We start from the raw sequence: 23687 nt of genomic DNA on the forward strand, positions 1-23687 counted from the left end.
TCCCCTCAGAGCTGATGGGGGTTGGTCTGTTCCGCATTAACACACTCGCTCTCTTTAGCACATACACAGAGATTTCCTACAAGCTGCGCTGAACTATTTATATTACCTTTTAAAATAAGCTATTAGTTACACAACTTCAGGACGTATCGAATTATTAAAATTCTAATTCCACCGATTTCCAGCTCTAGCGACGAGATTTGGTCACGGCCTAGGAGAGTTAAAACGGTACTTGCTTCCGCAGACTCTCGCAGCCTTCCCTCGCTTACGTTAAGGGAGGAGCACTTTTTTAAACATTCCGTTCTCATTCCCCACTGAAAGCTCACCTGCAAGACACAAACCCACAGCGCTCGCGAGGTACGCGGCAGGATCGCTGCTCGCACAGGTGTCGCTGTAGAAAAGGAGTCCTTTGGCTGTACATTGTCTCCACAGTGTATTTGTTACATGAGATACAAACTGTACAAGTTCTCCAGTTTACAAAGTTTTCTAAATTGCAGAAACAATTCAGCCCGTATTTATAATATCGGTTTTAAATGTAAAGATTATTACAGATAAGGTACAGTCTAAGTAGTTGGCTCAATGTAACAACAAAAATGTAGTTTTAATACAATTTGCAATAGTACAACTATGTACATATGTACAGAACTGGTTCCTTCTGGTACTTGGCTGACTTTGAGCTTACGCATCACTTTTAATTATCGGCTTCCTTTAAAGTAACAAGTAAAAATGGTTCAGGTTTGCAGCACTTCAAGTTCCTCAGTTGCGATCTCTCCCCATCCCCAGCTCCTGCCGACTCCAGCCTCACAGGACCCCGTCGCTGAAGCGTGGCTTGCCGTAATCAACCAGGTCGTTCTGTAGGTCTCTTTCTTCATCATCTGCAATTGAAACATTCAGATCAAATCTGATGTGATACTGCTGAAAAAAAAAATTTAAAAAAAAAGTATATTTCAACATGTTTTCTCAGCCCACGCAGACATCCCCACCGGATCAGCCGCGTTCCGGATGGGAACGGAGGCACCGGGAAAAGAGGGAGAACCCCCCTGGGCCTGCAATCGCAAGCCCAGCTGTCAGCGCTCGGGGAGTCGTCCCTCCTGAGGGACCGGGGCTTCGCACTATTCAATATCCTTGGCTTTATCGCAACCGTGTTCCAGAGGTTTATTGATTTAAAAGACTGCGGAACTAGTTACACTTACTACTGTAATTGGAGAATGTTCCTTCAAAGGTTTCAAACTCTCCCACTACACCCCCACTACGGAGTCACCTGCTCTGGCAAGAAGGTACATTGCCGTTTCTTCACCCGTTCTAGAGCCGATACATTGTGAGGTTTCACGGGAAGGTGGGCACCTCCCGGGTGGAGCAGAGAAGTTGGCGTGAGCCCCTCCGCACGGAGGCGATACCACCCGCTGCTCCGAGCGGACAGACGGTACCTCCGCACCCAGCTGGCACCCCGCATTTTCAGCGAGGGGATTTTTACTAAGGCTGGAGTTGACTTTGCTGCCAGCATTTTCACGTGCTGCTATCTGGTGTCTCAGACTTGAGGGTGAAATTTGAAGAGAGACTTAGACAAGTAAAAGGCAGCTCTCAGCCTTTTCCAGCCTCTTGTCAACGGAAATCAACATTCTCTCAGCACCGCCGGAGAATCAACACAATATTTGTCACCGCTGCTCTGAAACAACTGGAGCAGCCCCGTCCAGCCAGGCTCCCGCGCGACGAACAGCCCAGCCGTCGCCATGCTGCGGAACGCGCGGCGGGAGCGGAGCCGGGCAGGGACGATGCTCCGTAAGCGGCCGTCCAGGGGCCTCGGCCGTCCCGGCTGCGCTGGGCTCATCCTTACAACACATCCACAGCTCCGGCCGTGGCTGGACGCGCGGAGGTGTCTCATCTCGTCCTTCAGACCCAGAATGACTGTCTCTCCCCACCGCTCTACTCTGTCCTGCTGCTTGACTGCTGCTCCCTGGCGTTTGGTTTCTGAGCCTCATGAAAAATCATGGTATTAAAAAAAAAGCCACCCCAAACTTGTGCATCCTCAGTATAACCTTTTCCTGTAGCACACACAGAAGAAATCCATCAAGAAAACGCACATCATTTTTTTCAAGTGATGTTTTAAAATGCATTATAATATTGTGCATTCTACCTGCCATCATGCAGATCTCTCCTGTGTGGGCCCCCAGCCGCCTTCCCGCAATAAGTGAAAAACCCTAAAACTGCACTTTGTTTCAGTTAAAAAGCTTCTCCTGCACTTCAAAGCCACGTCGTTTTATGTTCAGGGAAGACGCGTGTTCACAGGAATGGAAAGCAAAGCTGAAGTTCACTAAGTCTGCGAGCAGATGCTAAGCGGTCTGAAGCTCTGCCCCACCGTTACAAGAGTTGTCCCCCCCGGAGCGAGGGGGTGCCCGATGGCACCCTGCTCCCAGCAGCGGGAGGCTGACGGCCATCTGCATGACACGCGCCTTTGGTCTAAGAAACTACTAATGCAGCACGTGGCTATCGCGTGCGCTCTGTAATCCTCCAGCCATCACAAACCAGGTTTGCTGCAGCAGAAGCCAACAAGTTTCACGTATCACCTTGCCTTCCGAGCAGGTGGCCTGCGAGAAGGAAGGCCAGGCTGGATCCTGCCGCTCGCCTCAGCCCATCTCCCACCGCTGTGTATTTGCCTCTGATAATTCCAATCTGAGGCCCACACATTTCTAGTGGCAACAGAAAAACATGTTTAATTAAACTGCTTTGTTTGCACATGCCACATGCTTTGTTCTAGCCTGACACAAAACCATGTGATGTTTTTCTAATAGTTTTTAGACAGAAATTCATTTTTTTCCCTGCCTAAACAATTACAACCACCCTCCCCCCAAACCCCCACAGTCCTACCCTCTCCTACCCTGCAAACAAATTCGTCTAAAGACTAAAGCAGACGCTTTTTCTCAAATGCTGCTTCTGGCAGTACCCCTTGCCATGCGCTCGCGCTTGTATCGCAAGTCATGTCAACGGGTTATTAGCAGACAACGAAGGGCTTCGAAAATTAAGTTTGAGGTAGTAACACAATGCTGCTCCGGCTATTCTTCTTTACAAGGCTTCCAGAAGTCCCTCTTCAATATTTAGTACCAGGTATTAAATCCATTACGCCTACACAGATATACGGAGGGGCTGGTCAGAAAAAACATTTTTGCCAAGTCCAACTGTGAAGCCACCCAAGCGGTGAAGGGACAAGGTACCACGTCTAAATGGGAAACAGTTTTATGTGGCCACTTCCAGTTACAGCTCCTGTTTTGCCCAACACCCCTCGCGTAGCTACATAAGCACCAACACTATGGTTTTTAATTTCCCACCACTTACTCCCATATGGTGCCTGCCCTTCCGTAAGCACACACAGGAATGCTCTTCGTGTTACTGGTAACACTTTACAGCATACCCGATACTAACTCTTGCTACCTAAAGCCATTAGTGTCCCCGTAAAGGCCACCACAGCAACGTATTTGTGCCGGTAAGCCAAGCGGCACGGAGCCCGGAGCTACAGCGAGGGCTGCCAGCAGTGGGAACACCGTCGTGTCCCGCACGGCCTGGGCAGCCCCGTCCACCCCCTCCACCTCCCGGGGGTCTGTGGGGAGAGAGGAGCCCAGAGGCCGGCGAGGCAATCGGCAGAAGTCAGCACAGAGTCAGTAACAGTTACGTGGCCTCGGTTAAAACCTCAAGAACTGTACTCTGAAGTCCACCCAGTTAAGGAACTGCAGGGGTGAGCAGCCGGGCATCACCCACCGCTTAACGATGAGGAACTGAACCTGAAAAACCATGAAAAACACGACCCACAAACTGCTTGGATTTGCAGAGCAGAGCCTGGACACACACACACACGGGACATCCCGGCTCTCCTTTGCATTACACCTCCGTCATCAGCAGCGGCTCCCCCGCGCAGCACGGAGAGCAGCAGCTGTGCGCACTCTTGTACCGGCCCTGGGAAGTTGGCTTGTACAAGTAATTACAACCCACTAACAACCCATCCAGAGGAACAGGCATTAGCGATCCGGGGTGACTGAAATCCGCCGCTAGTTTGAGCACGTGTAACAAAACAGGCCACATCTTCAGGAGCAGCAACGGCGTTTTCATTTTTATCAGTAAATTAATTGCCCGGGGTTCCGATCCATACTTTTCTTTTGCTTGTTCATGAGTTTCAAACTACCAGCCCAGCCAAAAAATGCTCACATTGCACAGTTAGATGCATGCCCACAGAAATCAGCTGATTTTTTATCAGCTTTTCCCATTAATTATGCTTGGATACCAGTTAGAGACAGGTCTGAAAAACTACCAGCTAAAAATCAAAATCTGGGTGCCCGTAGAACTTAAATCATGGTATTTGGGGTTTGGTTTTTTTCCCCTTTTTATTTTGCACTTTCCTTAGTTGGCAATACCGTATATGTTTACATAAACATTTTCACCCTAGAGACATGCAAGCCTTCCACAAAATATTCCCAAACAAGTAGATGGAGGATGGGAGAACACACGGCAGACAGAGGGCAGGTACGCGCTGGGAGGGTGACGCACGGAGCACATGCAGAACGAGGAGGGAACATGCACACACGGGGATTAGGGCAGCGCCAGAGTCGTGAGTGTTGGCGTTTGGTTAGCAAGGAAAACCAGAAGCCTGTTGAATCTGTGTACAACGCACGAAAATCACGCTGAGAGTTGCTGAGACCTCGCTGCGTACCACCACGGTTTTGTCAAGCTGGGACAAAAGCAGTAGTCAAAAACCGACGGTTCTGTATTTGAAAACTGCTTCCGTGATGGCAAAGACTGCATCCCAACTCGCCAGATACCAGGTTGGGGGGTTCAGACAAAACCGTTTCCGAAATTTGAAGTGTCTCGATTTTCCTAGCAGAAACCGTACACAGGACTGAAAGGAGGTATCAACACCCTCTCCCTGCGAACTGCTGTAACATTGCTTTCACAGGGAGGGAAAGCCGAATTTTAAAGATTGCCTAAAGCTTATTTAGTCTATATTGGAAATTTTTGATCAGCTAAAAATAGCAAGGCTTTACACAAATTCAACAAGAAAACTCAGCGTGGATTTTATTACAATGGGATGGAGATAAGGCCCAAGCTCACCTTGGACGTCTTCTTCTCCACCATCACCATCCTCTTCCTCATTGTAAGCCAGCTCGGCCTGTTTGTCTGCCTCATACTCACCCACGTTACCATCATCCCCATTATAATCTGCCAGTTTAGAACCCTGCTGCGGATCAACAGGGGACTCATTCTCATCAAAGAATCGGCCTGTGAAGTAGGCAAAGGATTAAGTCAGAAGCAGAGAGGAAAGAAACAGGAAGATTCTAACCGAAAGCAGGCGCAGGTCGGACAGTGGGGGTTCTGGGGCAGGCTCAGCGGGAGCAGGAAGGGGCGAGGGGGGAACACCTCCGTGCCGAAGGGATGCACGCGGCCGCTCGGCACTTGGGTCCTGTGAAATCGGATCGTTGTAAGCTTCACTCTTTGGAGAAAAGAGCTAGAGTAAGCACCCAAACAAAAAGCTCCAACTTTGGTTACCTACAGGCACTCATTAAAGTTTTTTAAAATGCTGAAGAGCATACAGAGGAAGTTTTTCCATCCAGACTTTTTTCTGAGGACTGGCATTTTTCTACGCACGACAGAGCAATATATTGCTGACTTCATAGACGGTAATGTCTGCAGAGCGCGTACCATTCTGTCAAGGGTAAAAATCCAGCAAAGATCTGCCTTGCATCTCTGAACTGATTTTTTTAACTACCTAATTAATTTGGCTTTGCACTCTGGTTTCCTATTAAGCTTTAACAGTTTTCAAAATGTTCTGAACTCAGAATTTCTGTCTCCCAGCAAAGAATTAAAAATAGTTCCCGATACTGATACTGAAACAATGCACAAAAAAAGAGAATTAGCTGGAACTCGGAAATGACCAGACAGTCAACCAAGCACACAGTGAAAGATTAATGGTGTGATGTCAAGTTGGGAGCTGGTGTTTAATGGGATACAGGGAGACGTGTTCAAGTCCAACGCAGCACAGTCTGCTCGCCCATCGCTTAAAGAACACCACACTGAGTCTGCAGAGGATACAGATCTGGAGGGATTATGTATAAACGGAAAAAATAGGATTAAAGTGCGATACAATCCTTACAGACTGGAAACGGACTCAGAAAAAAACTCTGCCAAGGCAGATGGTAAGGGATTCGCAGTGGAAGCCATTAAACAGAGAAGTAAAACTGAAGAATGTGATTTCAACATTAGGATTAAAAAGGAGGTTGGGCTGACAGAGGACAGATGTAAAAATGAAATTATTTCTTAAAACAATGAAAACTCGTCACATGTGGCGGTATATAAAAGTGAGGACAGAAACAATAACATAGTGCCCATCTGGGTGGGGAAGAAAAGCAGAAGAATCGCATCTCGTGCAGCTCAAATGTACAGAAACAGAAGTTTCAGTTAATTTCATAAAATAAGCGAGAAGAAACTATGATCTGTTTAGGAATCAGAAGTCTAATATATTATTCATTCTCTATTCATCTCTAGTTGAGTAATCCCTGCTATTACTGTTTGCATTTTTGCACACTGCATTATATATAAAAAGCAGACCTAACTTACAAAAAACCCAGCCTGTATATATGCCAGAAATAGCGTGACAAACAAGTACTGAATAAATTTAAACTGACAGAAGGAAAGGTTACAGTATTAGAAAAGAGACGCTAGGAAGCACGGCGAGCCCTACCTGCCCGTCAGCCGAGCTCACGCGCAGCCCGGCGCACGGGCCGGCCCTGGCGAGGATCCCAGCACAGCTTCGGGACACAGCTACTCCTTCACTACGGTGCTTCGCTCCGCTTTAAGCATTCGGTCTTTTAGCTCAAGCTACTTCGAACCGCGGGAGGAAAGGCTGAGCGCACACACCGCACCAGCAGTCAGTTTGGGCCCGGGGGTCGGCAGCGGCTCCAGCACCAGGCGTACAAGGGACGCAGGCAGCAGATGACTTCCCGCACAACAGCGGGAGAACACCCGTACTCTAACAAAGGCATACGTAATGGTCTGGCATAGCGAGACTTCAGGCTACACCGGAACAAGAGTCGCTGGTAGCTGGAGCCAGCAACACAGCCATCGCTTTCTGAAACAGCCAGACAGGATCTGGAATCCTGACACGTTGTGGATCTCTCAGATCACCCCAGCCACGACACGAGTCAGCGTGTGTAACGCCAGCATTACGCCAACTCGCTATTTCAGGCACAGGGGGGTACGTCGTCCTGAAGCACAAGGGGTTAGTGACAGCACGGGATGCCCCATACGGACGTCGCCGATGCTAAAATCTGCAGGTAACATTTCCCGAGATGAATTCTGAATAGCCACACGGGGTATTACTCAGAGCTGGATCCTTAAACACGTTCCTCAGAGCGGCTGTCCATGCGCTGCTCACCAAGGACCCGCTTACGGCACAGCCGGACACGGCAGCGTGGGCTGGAGGTGGCTGCACCCGGCTCTGTTCCAGGAGAGAGCACAAACAGCGACGCTGCTGGAGTCGCTTTCAGGTTCTGCTGCTTCTGAAACATAACAGGTGCGATGTGCCCAGCTCTGTACCTCTACCAGCGCTTTCAAAATAAAGACGGAAAATATCTTCTGGGAAGAAGTTCCCCGATTCTGGAACCCGACAGATATGCCAGATGCCCTGACCAACGCTGGTTACTGGGCTCGTCCCATGGGCTGATGCACAGCGCGTTTTGAAGCGCTCGGTACCCAAACCCCAGCCAGGCACTTGCAGGGAGAGCTGTGCACCGCAGCTGGGCTCCCCTACACCGGAGGGATGAATTTATCCCCAATGGACCTTTCAGAGCACCCACTGCCGATCCATCAGGAAACAAATCTTCTACAAACCTGGATTAGCTATTTCCATACGCGATACAGTCTCTCCCTCACTGCATCATTACAGTGTACAATGTAAGTTATTCCAGATACGAAGGAGCAAAGAGAAAAGGAAAAGACTAGTCAGTGACGATCGCTGACTCCGGGGTAGCCCTTCACAGCCTACAACGGAGACGTTTCATTCACTGCTTGTGTCTACAACGCTGGGCCCCCTCATCATTTCATCCATCACCAGGGAAGACAGACAATCCATGCAAAACCCCAACAAGTGAAACACGAAGCTCTGTCACTTCAGCTGTAGCTGCTCAGCCAGACAAGGGCAGGATCTTCAAGAAGCTCCTTTGATAAACTAAATCATCTTGCACATCTCAGGATACACCGAGTAGAAGAAAAGCTTGCAGAAGCCACATGCCAATTCTGATACACCTATCCCCACTTCATCAGAGAGATTCACGAGTGATATTAAAATAACTGAAGCCTTCCCTGAGGATCTGTTTCTAAAAAACAACAGTGAATCGATCTCTGCTCCCTACCTCTTCAACCCGGGTCTTTTTAGAGCTTTTTTTCCCCCTTATACAAAAACCTTTTTTTTTTTTTTTCCTTCTCTCCTCTAAATTCCTTCCAGCTTCCCATCATCTTTCTTTGCTATTTGAAGCCAGAGGACGGCCTCGCAACCACTAGGTAAAACAGAGTTAGTTACTCCGTCTTATTACCTTATTTGACATTCCTGTTAACACATCCCAGAAGAAAAACCTCACTTCAAACATTTATTAGTGACTGATACCCACTGTTGACCACATCGGTTTTGGCTGAACTGCTCACTTGCTATTTGCCACTTACTCTGGGCATGTCATTCTCCATTCTTAACTGCAGACTACTTTTACATTTACAAACATTTGTCTTGCCAAAGCCGCATCTCAGACGGTGTTTGTCATCCAGCACTCAAAATGCCAATCGGTGCCAGGCAAAGGCTGCATCTTTGTAAACCTCACAGAGGCTTTTCAAATAAAACTGTAGTGATACCCATGCTCTGAATACTCTTTTCTTAAAGTTGTGCACCCACCAAATAGCAAGTTATTCCTGACAGGTCTCTATTAATTTGCCTACGACAAAGTCACATTCCTGTTTTTACTGCCCATTCCCCACCCAAACGCCAAAAAATTGGAATTAGTTCTCTAAAAATAACAGGGTTAAGGTATACGTAAGGTATGCCTAGGAGATACCTACGGTATCTCCACTGATACCATAACAAACTTGTTTGCACATAACGATCCTATAGGAAGACGCTAAATGAAATGCTGTAGGGATGACACTCTCCCACCGTTACGGAATCAGCCATGAGGCAGAGGCACCTCCAACCCCCCAGTTCGCAGACTGATGTGTGTGGATTTGGAGTTCTTTCCTGCTGTCTGCCCACTGAGCCTCAGCAGTATTACCCACAGACGACACAAATCCATGGTTTGCTGCCGTCTGAAGGCTTCTTCCTCCAGCAGACATGGCAGAGAAGGGTTCTGGAAAACTTCCTCACGCAGAAGAAAAAACTTCTGGCCAAAACACATATACCACCACAAAGACCCCCTACGTACGGGCTGAATTCTTACAGTATTGTCCAAACCGTCGTATTTAAGTCAAGTAATACAGTGTGAATATAAGTCACTCGGTGTCATGCTTGTATCAGAAGTCTTCACTTAATCTATTTAAACGCTTTTGGAAATTACTACACATTTTAAATTCCTATAAGCAAATGACTTTTTAAAATGGCTGAAGGTATATATATGAAAGGTGCGACATTAAGGCATATCTTTTACACGGTAACATATAACATTTCTTTTCAGGCTCCCTCTGCAGAAGGCCACCTGCTGAAATGGTTCCTATTTTCCAGAGAGGCACTACTACAGATAGAAAATAAAGTGAGTATCTTAATATACCGAAGTACGCGCTACTGGACAACTTACTTTGCTTCATCTTCTGCAAGTCACTGACTCTGCTCTTTGGAATTTTTATATGGTCCGTTTCAATTTTGTGTTCGTTCTGATTTTCCATATTTTCTTCAAAATTTAAGTGCTGGAGAGAATTTGGAGGTATCTGCTTTGCAATGTCGGCATTTCCATCATTGTCACTGTGCAAACCTAGAGAATGAGGAAGCGCGTTTGGTTTTTCCACAGTTCCAGAAGAAGGCTACCACAAAAGTTAATTCATCACATTTTAATACGTAATTAATCCTAACTTGTTACCTTCTCAGCTGCATTTGTATATGTACTTAAGTGCTTGATGAAGCCTAAAACAATAATGCGTTTATGTATTTTTTTTTCCTCCTGCTGATTCTGCTTTTCAAATCTATTAAGCAGCATTTATTGTTTCAAGAGCTGCGATCTGAGGAGAAGGTTGCAGTAGGTCACAGAAGTTATGCTAAAAATAATAAGCAGAATCACAGGACTACATAATCAAGGAATAGAGAAAACCCTGGTCCCCTCGAAATTCACATCAACTTCTGCTGATAAACTCTAAATTTGATGAAGCAAGCATTTCACTCACTATTTTTCATGTTTTCTCATTAATAAGAGTCAAAATGAAGGACTACCTCAGAAGAACAAAACAACCCAAACTATTTAAAAGACTTGACATTTGCAAATGCGTATACAGACTTTGAACTCACTAATTTTGGTATTCTAATCTGCTTACAGAACCACTGCAAAAGGAAAGAAATTAAGAAATACTTCTGTTGCCTTTTTTCAGAAGAACCAATAATGGACATAACAAAAAGCTTCAAGCTGTTTGGTCACGTCACAAATATATCAAGTACATTATATTTGATGATTTTTAGCCGGTCAGTATCTGAATATGACATTCACAGCGCAGCTATAACCTAACATTCTCTTTCACATTAAAGCAAAGTGACTTGATCTGCCAGGATTAAAATTAAGTGTATTTTCATGGATTTCCGTCCTTTCTAATTGCAATTCTTCTAAACCCTTTCACTGCAGTACTGTTACTTCTCACATGTCCTAAACCTCCCTCACATCACCCTCCAGTGAGCTGGTCACAGAAACAGGAGGACACTGAGCAAGTGACAGTACCGACGTTTAATCTCCAACTGGCTACCGACAGACCAACAGCCAGCTCCTGATGGTATGTTGCAGCCCCACCTAATTAGCATCCCTAAGTAAGAGTATTAATTTCAATTACTCTCCTCTGCCAGTGGAGAAATCTTGAAGCACTTACCTTTGAAACGTCTAACTCTCAAATTTGGCTGAAGTTGGTCAAAAGGCTCAGAAATTACTGGAGGAAGGACGGGACACGGACACAAAAAGAGCTCGCACAACCAGCAACCCCAGTGCCTCAGGGGGCCGGACTAAGAATACACTCAATTTTGGATCCTGCAGAAATTGATCCTTGTTTTTCTTTTGTGCCCACATCAAACCCGAACAAGGGGCTGGCCACGTACCGCTATCATTCCTGATATGGCAGCAGATACTGAATGGCAAGTTTCCTACAAAATGTTGACTTGTCACATGCTAATAAGAATTTACCTGGTGCCAGATTTGGGGCGTGGGGCTGTTCAGTTGGAAGATTTATAACAGGCTGATGAACTTCGCTTTTAGGAGCTGAAATAAGTGGCTTCTTTAAAGCTAAAATAAAATACACAGATAAAAGCATTAACGTGAAACGAACAGACAGTATATACCAGGTCTTCCTCTAACAATCCTGTAAACTTTTTCTTGTTGTTTTCTTGTGTTCAAACCATAGATGAAAATATAAAATACAAGATTTCTGGGATAAATGATAATATGAGAAGCATTCAGTTTGGAAAATAAACCTCTAAAGCACAGTAAAAATTATCAGATTTTCACCCCACTTGAATTTTATTATCATAGAGAGATTTTAAAACTTTGCATTCACTATGAAACACATGGTATTCAAACAGAATATATACACCAAGAACCCAAATGTGGAAGTATTAAAATATTTCTCCTAACCGGTGGGAGTATCTTCAGCTTTAGCAGGATCATTATCTTCTATTTCAGGCATGCCTGCATCTCCTCCTGGTTTGATTTTCTCTGTAAAACACGAATAGGACACTCTGCCTTATTAACCTTGAAGTCTGAACAGTGACTTTCCCTCTTGTGGAAGGCTCTAAGACCAGAAGAAAAGTCCTTTATCCACAGAACATGTCCCATATTGATAACGCAACTACAGCACTCCTATATTGTTCTGTCAAAGCCACTGAAGACTGCTTTGGAGCAGCGCTCCCAAGGTCCGTGCAATCTTCAGGAAAGGAGGGGAAACAGACACGCTGCCCTTGGTAGCCACGTAAGCGGAGCCTGCTGCAAGGGCCGGCCGGAACAGACACTGAACTCGTACAAGAAGGTGCTGCTTCAGCAGCTCAAGAAGTAGCAACGAAGGGAACCCATGTGCCTCTCGGAGAGGCCTACAAGGAGGAAACAACTGCAATAGTTACTCGCTGAGAGCCTCCTGTACAGCTCCTGATAGCCGAAGGTCCCTGCTGTTCCTGCCAACTTCCCCAAGTGGAGACTCCTCCTCACCGCCAGCCACCTCCTCTGCGCAGATCCCAGCTCTCCAACAGCACACCCTTCCCCAGCTCATCCCAATGCTCCTTAGCGGGAGCGGAGAGGCAGCCCCAGTTCACAGCTGCCCACATGAGGAAGGAGATGCCAAATGAACCAACATGAACCCAAAACTGTGCAAAAAACTACGTTCGTAACAGGACCCAGAGAATTGACATGCCAGTCTCTGGATACCTATAAACTCTAACTTACTACAATCACATGCAGTTAATCAAGTTATCTGAGCCAAATAATTCATTGCTCTACTTCACAGAAAGGCACAATTCTATGTTGATGGCAAAAGATAGAACACAAGTGGCCCACTATCCATCAGGAATGACAGAAAAAAAGGAAATACCTTTCCCATTTACAACATGGTCTGAAGGCTGCTCATTCTTTACTGTGTTTTTATCTTCTGCCTCTGGAGCAGTCTTAGATATTGCCTGGTCATCATTATTGGGACTTACTTCGGTGTCTTTACTGGACTGAATTTTTTGTGTGGCCTGTTAGAACAAATTCATAAGGAACCAATATTAAGCACATCCCTGAAAATTACAAAACAAACCCCCTCAAATTAAAATTTGCTTACTTTGCGTAAGCAAAATCGCATTTATGAATTAGATGATGACCAAAGCAAACAACAGCAGAAGTCCTCTATATACAAACCTGAATCCTGAGGGTAGGAGATGAGAATATGGACACAAAACTGAACAGAAAATGTAAAATACAGCATGGCTGCATGACATTTATATTGGCATATCTAACTCTTAAGTGTAACGCAAATAGGTTAAGGTATCATTGGCCTTAAACCTCAGGTCACAGACTTTGAAACAATTCTAGATTTTAAGAAAGATCTGATTGAAATCTACTTCAAGTTTGCCTTTTGAAATGTTTGTAAACAGACGAAGTAAGGAAATGAAATTTTAAGAAGTGCGGGTTATTTCATCTGTTTGTAGGAAAGAGGCCCATATTCTACTGGCAGCTTGCGCCACATAATTACACCCTTGATACCATTCCAATGCCATTGTTATTTGCATCACATTAGCACCTCGAGGCCTCAATAGAGATCAGGTTCCCCTTTGCAATAACCTATATAAGGTTGTAAGAACACAGATCGTCCGCTGGAGAGCTATAAAGTAATATCCATTTTACAGAGAAGAAACTGAAATCCCTCGCAGTGATGTCATGCAGGAAGGCTGTAGCAGAGCAAAGAATTCAGCCTGTTCTTCAAGGCTCAGCTCGCTGATGGAGCAAAACAGCCAGCTGTTCTTATACTAATACTCACTTAGGGCTGCTCAGGACGGTATTTAACAAAAAGTTAGGGAAGAAATGTCCAGGGCCTCCATACATCTCAAATGCTGAGTCAAACAAACAGCAGACTTCACGCTCTTCTAATTCAACAAAGAAACTTAGCTGTGCGTTACCTTTTGTTCCCGCATAATTTGGTCCATTAATTTCTTCATGTTTTCTTCATGTTGCAGTCTCATTTCCTTGATCTGTTGCCCACACTGCAGACTTGATTAGAAACACGTTGTTAGTTACATTTAATTTGTTGTATCCGCTCTCCCATAAATAAAATAAGGGTAAAAAAAAATAAAAAATGAAGTGGCACAAAAAGCCAAACCTGAAATATAACTAGAATAGTCTGTCCAAAAAGCCTTGTCCTGGAATGTGTATGGAGTGGAAATGGACTGAATACAGAAAGAAAGCAGAACTGGAAAAAATAGGGACAGAGCAGAAAAACAGTAACATAAACAGAATGGCCTTGAACATATTTCCTGCAAAACCTGGAAAGCAACCGAAAAAATCAAGCTTCACAGTTAACCTGTCACAGTTAACAGTTAACCTAACAGCATATATTAATTCCACTAGGGAAGCAATATATCTCCCACGGCTGTCAACGCAGACGATGCACAACTACTACTATCAGTTACTGCTACCAACTCAAATAACAAGATGCGAATGACACCGCTCAGTGTCCCAACTTCTCTGACAAGTCACAGCGAGATCAACCCAATTCCACAAAATTCCAGCCTCCTACAAACCCGCAAGTACTCAACATAGCACACAGAGCAAAGGAGATTGTTTTTATGTGAAAGTTTGAAACATTTTCTCAAAGTGTTAACCTCCCTCATAGCTTCAGAAGTAGTTGTTCTCTCTGCTTCTCCATCATAAACTGAAAAGGCTGAGGTCAACTTAAAATTTCAGTATAGACAATGCTTTCAACCTCAGTTGATAAAAATAAAATTACATTTATAGAAAGACAGCAATTAACAAGCCTGGCGGCTTACAGAACTGTGTTGATTAAACTCTTCCAAGTATTTGTTAACGAAGATCTCCACGTTATAAAAAGTGCATTGGCTTAAAATTGTCCCATGCTGAACAATTCCAGTAAGTCAGATTTTTCTTAGATCATATTTCTGTTTTGGGAGAGGAGCAGAACATCACAAAAAACCAGAATTTTAAAATCAAACAACTAGCTAAGCCAGAGTTACATCACCAAGCGAGCACACTCCCGTTTGAGGATTAGCAGGAACAGGATTTGTTTGCACTTTTTAATAAATCCAGACTTCCATCACACACACAGAAGCCTACAGTTACTAACACTGCTGAAGACATACCTATCATATTCCAATCTCCGTGTAAGGTAAGTATTGTTCTTCTTGTACTCGTGAAGCTGATCTTCCTGGCGAATGAATTCCTGACGTAGTTCTGCTAGTTGCTCTAGACCAAAAAGCAAAAATCAACATGAATATAGAAATACAAGAAAAAATGCCCCACGGCAGATACAACTTGCAATATTGCTACGTAAGTTAAAAATTTGCTCAAGTTTTACATTATTTCTTCTAGATATACTTTAAAGATTCTTAAACTAACTTGAAAAAGATGCCAATTTACTCACGTATGCCAGATGTCACTACGAATTTTAGAACAATTCTTCTGATACTGTGCCAACCCCCCTAAATTTTTCTTTACCTTTTCATTCAGAAGACTTACACAGTGCTATTTCACCTATCTGTTGGAAACCTCCTTAATTTCATGAAAGATTGTGTTATTCTGAGTAACATAAAAGTACTACTAGGTGACTGTAGGCTCAATGGTCAAATATTCTTGTTCTGTAATAAATGTACAAAAGAAGGTACCTTCACACTATCCATAAAACCAATACATATTCCTATAAAACCAATACATATTCCTATCTTCACAAGTAATTTTTCTAGAAGTTGTTCTCCCTGCTCCTCAGGCTACAAATTACTGTTAAGCTTCTACTATTTTAAATTGCAGCTAGACAGATATAGGCAGAAATGCCAAATATGTTGTCTGCAGGCATGTTCACATTTCGGCGTTAGCTGTTCCAGGTCACTCTGAAACCCACAGAGTAAGATTGCAATCGTGTCTGTATATATCAGCCTTAAAAGCTGTTTTCTGGACCTTTTCTAACCCAGCCTAAGTATCACAACATTGCTGATCCAAACTATACGAAATTGTGCATTTGGTCATGCAAACGTTTCTAGTATCTTGGAAGTAAGCAGTGCCAGAATGCGTGTTCTTTCTGCAGTCAGCAGAGCAAAGCCGAGGAGAGCCAACCCTACTCTTAACCAGACTAGGTAATAAACAAATATAATGAAATTTCACGTTATGCCACGTTCCAGCATCACTTGATCTTTCATTTAAAATGTATTCCACAGTACTTTGGCAGGTAAAAACCACACAACTCACAGTCTGCCAGATCACCTTTTGGCCATAAATTCCTTACCCTTTAAACGATGTATGTCTGCCATTTGATAGGATATGTTGTTCTGCAGCTTCATCTGAAAGGAAGAAATGGCTGCGTAAATACAGACAATCAGCAGGTGAGAGAGGGGTCAGACTGTGAAGACACAGGTGCGTTTGTTTTCATTGTAAAGACAAAGTATGTAAAGGATTATCAGAATGACGCATACAAAGTTCCTGTAAATACAGGAAATGTGTATTTAGTTACCTGTGTGATATCACCAATCCAAACACTATCTTTAGGTTTTGCTAACAAGGACTTAAATTAATTTCCAGAACATATTTCTATCAAAAAAAGTAGATTCTGTCATGACTAAAATAAACGCTCTGCATTCTGATACTGCAGGAGACAGGGAATTTCCAATGCCGAAGCATAAGTGCATTAAAATAATCACACAGCATCATCAGCTAAACCAATTTTTACCTAACGTATATTTAAAGTAATTTTTTAATGTGATATTACCTAATATTCATAATACACATTTTATTTTTAAGAGAGAATCTGACACCAGTAGGCTTCCACAACAGCTTTTCATTTGGTATTTTTAGTAAGGAAAAAAATAGCAGTTACAATCAAAAAGAAATGCATGTACACAAAGTCATTAAGGAAAGAGGCTTTGTCTTGTTCTTACGTAAAGACATACACCAAGACAAAAACCAGCAGAAATGAAGAGAAAGAGGCACATGTAGAGGATACTGAGAAAGGGTGAAAAAATCCACAACTGTCACCAGGCAACGCTGATGCTGTAGTTATTTTTCTTGTAAGTTCATGATCGATGTAAACTCTAGAAAGGGTGCTGGGAGGGTTGCCATTCCTGGCTTACAAGGTCAGCATTGCCTGTGGGAATCCCAGGCTGAAGTACCAGCACAGCGACGCTGCCGTGGGGCACACGTGCTGCTTCAATTCCCACACGCATTCTGAACCTCCCTGTCTGAGTCACTTACCTACATTTCCTGTCAAAACAAACACAAAAGACATGTGCCCTTATTTTAAGACTTCCTCCACCCACCTCTACCTTCCCTTTTATCAAATTGTTAATTTCTTTAGAAATGTTTCATATCGTGTTTGTTTTTAAGAGGCACTCAGCCTCTGGACCGTCTGACTCAATGTGTCCCGTATGGGTTGAGACAGGCATTTCTAACTTTAGCAAGTACGGCCATGCAAGAACTGCTGAAATCGTGATTTTCTGCAGAACAGCATGTACAGGGGGGCACGCATCCAACAGCTCCGCTCACATAACAGGCACTCCTTCGGAAGGAGAGTGCTCATGGAGAGCGTGGTCTGTGCCAGACTGCAGCATCCTGGCTCACCCCGAGCAGCGACGCACACGGGCAGCGCTGGCAGCAAACCCTGGCCCCAGCCGGGGACACTGGCCAAGAGGGCTTCTGGAGCCTGGAGAGGCCCACCCAGCCACTTCACAAGGCTCTCCCCCCCAAAAAAGAAGCCAGAGTGGCAGATGATGCAATCTTTTGGTAACCTGAGAACGCTGACCATACTGCTCTAGAATAGGCTACAAAGGGAAAACACCCAACAGGGACTCTTCAGGAGCGTGGTTGAGCCACGCGTTTGTGAAGCCCTTATACACGTCCTCTGCCCACCAAGACACTCTGGTTACAGGGTGCACAACGAACAATACTCAGTCAAAGGAAAGCCCCGGTTGGGCTTCCCCTGCTTTATTTCAAAAGCGCAAGCAACCCCTGCACAGAAGCGCAACAGGAAAGTCACCACTGAGACTGTCTACTCCACCAGGCACCCAGCCCTCCAGCTCTGCGTCCAACAGACACCGGGACAGGGGAAGAGACAAATAGAGTGATTTGTTGAGTGTTAATGAAAAAGTATCTCTCCCTATTTTACAAAGCCACTGGCAATAATCACCAAATTTTCCCCATCCTCCACTGTAATGCAGTTCTTTCTCAGAACCCAGTAAGTCTACAACCAAAGGAGATCCTGGGAAGTAGCGGCTTGTTTTCAAACCTTCAGCTATCAGAATTCAGACTAAAGCCTTCCTACTGGCTTGCTTCTGCTCATCCTAGAACACATTTGACTTGCAACAGGCTGGGGGAGGGCTGCCTGTCTGTTAACAGGAGTTTGAGTTGAAGATAGCATCAGTTTTATAACACAATCTTTCATTTTGGCAATTTTGAGTTTCAGAGAAAAGTGACAGAATTTACATCCAAAACAGCTCAGCTGACAGCAAATGTCCCTTATCTGAAGGATAGAAAGGGAAGAAGCTTTTTTATGATTCATGGGATCTGTTCCACCTACACATGCAAAAAAACACACTCCACAAACCATGGCACAAGTCCAGTTCTTTCTGAGCTGTGTCCTCCTTGAGTCTAGACTTATTTGTACTGTTCATATTTCTCAGCGGCTTTTCAGATCCTTTCCAAAGCAGTTGGGATGTATAAAACAAATCATCTGTAACCCAATGAGCTGTGCACAGGAAAAAAACATCAAAAGTCCTGTGCATGCTGGAGCTATGTACATGCAAGGCAACCTTGCAGCGCTGGCTGAATTGTTAAAGGTCTTATATTGAAAGGCACTGTAAGGAAAAAAGTTACAAAGGCTGGAGCTTAGCTCGCTCTGTGGCAGGGCAGCACACAGGTGGTATTGCTTTCCATTGAAATAAGTGGTAAACCATAAACATCCACCCGTATTTCCCTGTGACTCATTTATCGCACAAGAACACCCTCCGAACTGCCTGTGGAATCAGCACAAACGAGGGTCCGTACTCCTCTGTGCCGCTTCCCCAGCCCGGGCACTCCCAGCACATTACCAGGGCATGTGCTGGAAGAGCACAGGGAAGTCTTTCCAAGTCTGTTTGGACAGGGGTCTATATGCCACGATTCCATGATCTTTATACTGTTGTCGACTGCCTTTTTCAGAATAGGCAGTGCTATCATCAAGCAGTGAGCACAGCATCGGAGATGACAATGTGATCATCAGGAACATACAGCAAGATCAGAAGATGCTCTCAACATCACTGCTGTAAAGTTACAGCTTTGCAAACTGAGAGCTGTCAAGGAGTTTTGGCAATGAAGAACATAACTGGCTGCTCCCAGGGATGGTTACTAAACAGTGTCATCCTGTGAAGCACCATTTCTAGGCACCAGCTACGGGGCAAGGCAGTATTACATACCTGGCACTGCCAGCAATGGCTCTGGAATGAGAAAGGCATGCTCCGAGAGCTGCAACAGCAAACACAGAGCTACCAGCCCCTACGCGCTGGATGGTTGCCACTTGGAAGCTCTCCACCACAAATGCCTGCCATTCAATCATTTTATTGTGCTTATTGCAAAGGGATGTGTAAAGTTATAGGGAAAAAAAAAAAAAAAGAGTATCCTCACAGCATGCTGCAAACCAGCATGAAATGCTCAGGAAACTAAAGCTAAGTCTGCACACATCACCCCCCCCAAATGCTGGGGCAACCGCCACCCCTGTCAACCTCCCAGAAGGAGCCCCAGGAGAACTCCTCTGGTTTGTTCCAAGGCCCAGCAGACCATCATGAGCTCATCAAGATGAGCAGAGGCTGAGAGGAGAAGAGAATAATTCCCAAGAACTCACCGGGGCGGGGGTGGGTTTGTTGTTTCCCTTTTTTTTTTTTTTTTTTTTTTTTTTTTAAACGCAAGACACCAGGTCACACTACTCCACTTGCTCCTCAGAGCACAGAATATTGTGGTGCAGTGTGGCTGGCTCGTACGCACGCAGGGGAGGGAGGGCAGAGACAAGGGTCTGGGCTCCACTACAGATATCACTGAGCCAGGAGGAAGTTGCCTGTGGAAATTCAAGTCACCTCAACACTGGGGGAACGCACACTTGATTTACATAACCACAAGGCAAAGACTCTCTTATGAAGACAAAGGAGCATAAAGCAGAACTGACACCATGATAACCACCAGAGTAGCATCTTTCAAATAAGTTTTCTATGACACAAGTCTAGATCTGTTGTGATCACTCGATACCCTGGGAATTACCTGTGTTGGTGTTTTATTATAGCTCCTACATTTCACAAATGGAGTAAGATCATAGGTAAAAAACAGTTTGTTGAGAGGAAAAAAAATTATCAGTCAAGCCTTTTTTGAGCAGACACTTTATGCCTACTACTTTTTTTTTTTTAACAGACCTTTATTCTCTAAAACAGAGCTTTATTCTCTACTCTCTAAAGTATAGTCGCTTAAAGGGTTTGTTTTTTTTTTTTTTTTTTTTTTTTTAGAAAAAAAATAGGATTGTTGCCACTGAGAACATGACAGTAGCTCACACGGGAGGAAAAAGAGAAAGGGACAGTGAGTGGTTATTGATAAAGCATACTGCTATTCTTGCCTGTTAAGGCACACTGAACATTTTCAGCACAAGTTGAGAAGGGAGGATATTCCAAAAGCTACTAGCTCGCATGACCTTAAATGGCAGCTTCTGGAACAAAGAACGAAGACACAGAGCATATACTGCAGTATGCATACAATTAACGATAAGATTAATTTGTGAGGTTTACTCATCACATTTCCCTTGCTCCCCCCCTGCTCTGCCCTGTGAGACGTCAGGCTGCCAGCGTGTCCAGAGCCCAGCCAGAGTACGCAGAGCAGCGAAGCCGTCAGCAGGCAGACCTCGGTTTCTATCCTGTGCCCCAAAGCGGGCTCTGGCTTCCAGTAACCCCCGCGAGACACCCTGACTTAGCACTTGCATTTTCTCTCCTGGTGTCCTACAGTAAAGACTCACAGATTTAAAAAAAATATATACAAATTTCTTGTATTAAACGCAAGCCTTGCCATGCAACCCAGTAACTGATAGCTTACCTGAACAGTGGAGTTTTACACCTGGCAGTGAGTTGCAGGCATGCATGAAACAAGTTCATTGCCCTATGAACACAGGCTAAATAACAGGAACACAAAATCAACTTCACCTACCTAAAGAACAGCCATACTACAAATACCCACCTATATTACTTCACTTGAATATCCTTAACCACTTCTCCAGCAGTCTGCAGCTCGGAGGCTGTTTCAGTGTATTTATCTACCTTCAGCAGACTTCCTCCATTAATTTGTCCAGTCTGGCTGTGAAAGGGCGTTCACATGCGGTGCCATGACTGACCACCTCCTGTGTTTTCAAGCTACTACCGTCTTTGGATGCTTGCTATTATTGAGGAGGGCAAAGAACAAGTAAACCTATCTGCCCTCTTCAATTAAAAAAAAAAAACAAAACAAGAAAAAAGCCAAACCAAAAATCCCAACAGTTTAGAAAACTACAACTTTTCTTTTACATCTTTGTTAAAGCCTACACTGGTTTGAGTTCAGCTTCTCTTACTCATCAGACTTTTGATATTCTGATATCTGAATAGAGTACTTATTTGTAAATCAAAGGAGATTTATAGTATAACGGTGTTAGTTGCATTTATTTCCAACGGAGAGCACCAGTACTCACCACTGCATATCTAATCAGGCTTTTTATCCTAATCTCAGAAAAAACTAAGAAATGAAAAAAATCAAGTTTGTTGAACACACAAATGGCTTAATTTTAATGATTCGGTAGGAAATAAAACATAACTTTAACACTAAGTCAATTTGAAGAAAGCTGTAATTCTGTAATGAGACATGCATGTATTCAGTTTTTCTGTGACAATTCAATGCATTTCCTTATTCTGCTCATCAAGTAAGTGATATGAAAGGGCCAGAAAAACAAACACAGCCAGTAATAAGCCTGTGATATTTCCATAAATCCTACTGTGATAAAGTGTTCAATTAGCAGAATTACGAACTGCATGCAAATAGAGTACACGCTTCCATACATGACTAAGTAAAAGAACTTGTCTGCTTAACTCCTTTGTGAAGAGTTGCCTGTGATGATGATGAAAGTGGAACAGTGAAAGTTGATGCATTCACTCATTTTCCCTTCCACAACAAAAGAAAACCCCAGGCCACCTCCGCATGAAAGGGCAAGCTGAATTTTGGATTAGCATTGTAGCTAATGAAAATGACACGTTACGTCAGCAGCAAGAATTTAATTTTTTTTCAGGTATACACTGGCAGCATATGAACCAGCCCCTGACGTGCAGGGCATTTTGAGAGACAAGCTCAGGGGTGCTACACTGCAATGCTATACTTGGTTCGTTTCCCTTGAGGACAAGCAAACTGTGGTTTTAGGGCTGCGTATAGCTTTCTGACTGATCACAAAAGATCAAATAAGCTCAGCAGAGGAAAAAAGCTCAAAAAAAAGTATAAAAATTTAAAGTAGACATCTGCAAAACAGCGAGCTCTCAGCGTTTTCCTTGTGAGCGCAGACACTGCCTTTGCTGGACCCTTGCAGCTCTTTTCTGGGGTGCGTGCGGGAACCCGGGCGCGCTGCAATGTCTCCACAGCGGCCAAAGCTCCAGGCACCGGTGCCTCCGGGGCTTATTTCACCCCCAGGCCGGGCTGCGGACGCTGCGGGGCCACCGGCCACCACCGGGCCAGAGCAATGGCTGTCCCCCGGGCAGAGGCACCCCGCAGGGCGCCGGGGGATCCCCCCGCCGAGCCCGGGCCCGGCTGCCCCCTCCGCTTTACCTTGCTGTCCTCGCACTTCTTCACCTGGCCGTCCCGGGCCTGCAGCTGGCTGCTCAGCTGGCTGTAGTCGGCCTCCTTCTGCTCCAGCTGCTTCTTGTGGGAGTCCACCTTGCCCATCAGGTCCGAGTTCCTCTTCTCCAGGCGCCCCCGGGCCACCTCGGTGCGCTTGGCCTGGCTCTGCAGCTCGGCCAGCTCCTCCTGCAGCAGGGCCTGGCGGGACGAGGCGTTCCAGCAGTTGAAGGCGAGGATGGCGATCACCACCAGCAGCGCCACGAAGACGAGGGAAGGCAGACGGCCGCCCCTCCGGTTGGCCCCGAAGCCCACCATGGGGGAGGCTTCACCCGCTCACCGCCTCCGCCCGCGCCTGAGAGGGGAGAAGCAGGGACGGGGCGGGGGGGGGGGGGGTCAGGAAGACTGCTCAGGGCGCCTGGTTGCCCCGGGGGGCCGGGCGCATCCCCGGCAGCGGCGGACCCTGAGGGAGAGCAATGGAGAGCGGGCTGCCCGGGGAGGAGCGGGGCGAGGGGAGGCCGGGCGGGGGCCGGGCTCTGGCCGCGCTGCCGTGGCCGCCCCGCGGGGAGGGACAGGCCGCGCCGCCCACCTCGCCGGCCGGCAGCGAGCCCGGCCGCCGCGCCCCGCCCCTTCCGCCGCCGCCTCTCGCGAGAGCGCAGCCCCCCGCCGCCCGCGCGGCGCCATTTTCTGCCGGGGGTGGGGAGAGGGGCGGCCCGGGAGGGTCGGTGACCGGGGAGGGCGGGTTTGCACCGCCGGTAGCACACACAGGCACACACACCCGCCCCCCCGGCGGCACCGGGACATCAAGGGGACGGGCTGGTCCGAAATAACGGGTGGTTGGGCGGGAGAGGTGGAGTAGCACACTTGGTGCTTCTCCTGAAAGGTGTTTCCTGAGGAAACACGGCATACCTTCGAAATTGTGTGAGGAGAGCAGTGCTTTGTTTAATAAGA

General features: G+C 45.6%; 1 protein-coding gene across 2 annotated transcripts; it reads right to left on the reverse strand.

Moving 5' to 3' along the window:
- Nucleotides 1–766: 766 nt before the first annotated feature.
- On the reverse strand, nt 767–23369 carry GOLM2 (golgi membrane protein 2). Of its 2 annotated transcripts, XM_063347051.1 has the most exons (10): nt 22728–23369; nt 16177–16231; nt 15041–15143; nt 13844–13934; nt 12778–12922; nt 11832–11912; nt 11385–11483; nt 9810–9983; nt 5092–5259; nt 767–872 (listed from the first exon to the last, which is right to left on the reverse strand). In XM_063347051.1, the coding sequence occupies exons 1-10, from the start codon at nt 23052–23054 to the stop codon at nt 799–801; spliced, it is 1317 nt and encodes a 438-aa protein (XP_063203121.1). In that variant the 5' UTR covers nt 23055–23369; the 3' UTR covers nt 767–798. The 2 variants fall into 2 exon arrangements, with proteins under 2 accessions (XP_063203121.1, XP_063203122.1); XM_063347052.1 differs by lacking the exon at nt 5092–5259.
- Nucleotides 23370–23687: the final 318 nt, after the last annotated feature.

The sequence above is a fragment of the Chroicocephalus ridibundus genome, chromosome 9 (genome assembly GCF_963924245.1).
Source record: "Chroicocephalus ridibundus chromosome 9, bChrRid1.1, whole genome shotgun sequence".
NCBI classification, from domain to species: Eukaryota; Metazoa; Chordata; class Aves; order Charadriiformes; family Laridae; genus Chroicocephalus; species Chroicocephalus ridibundus.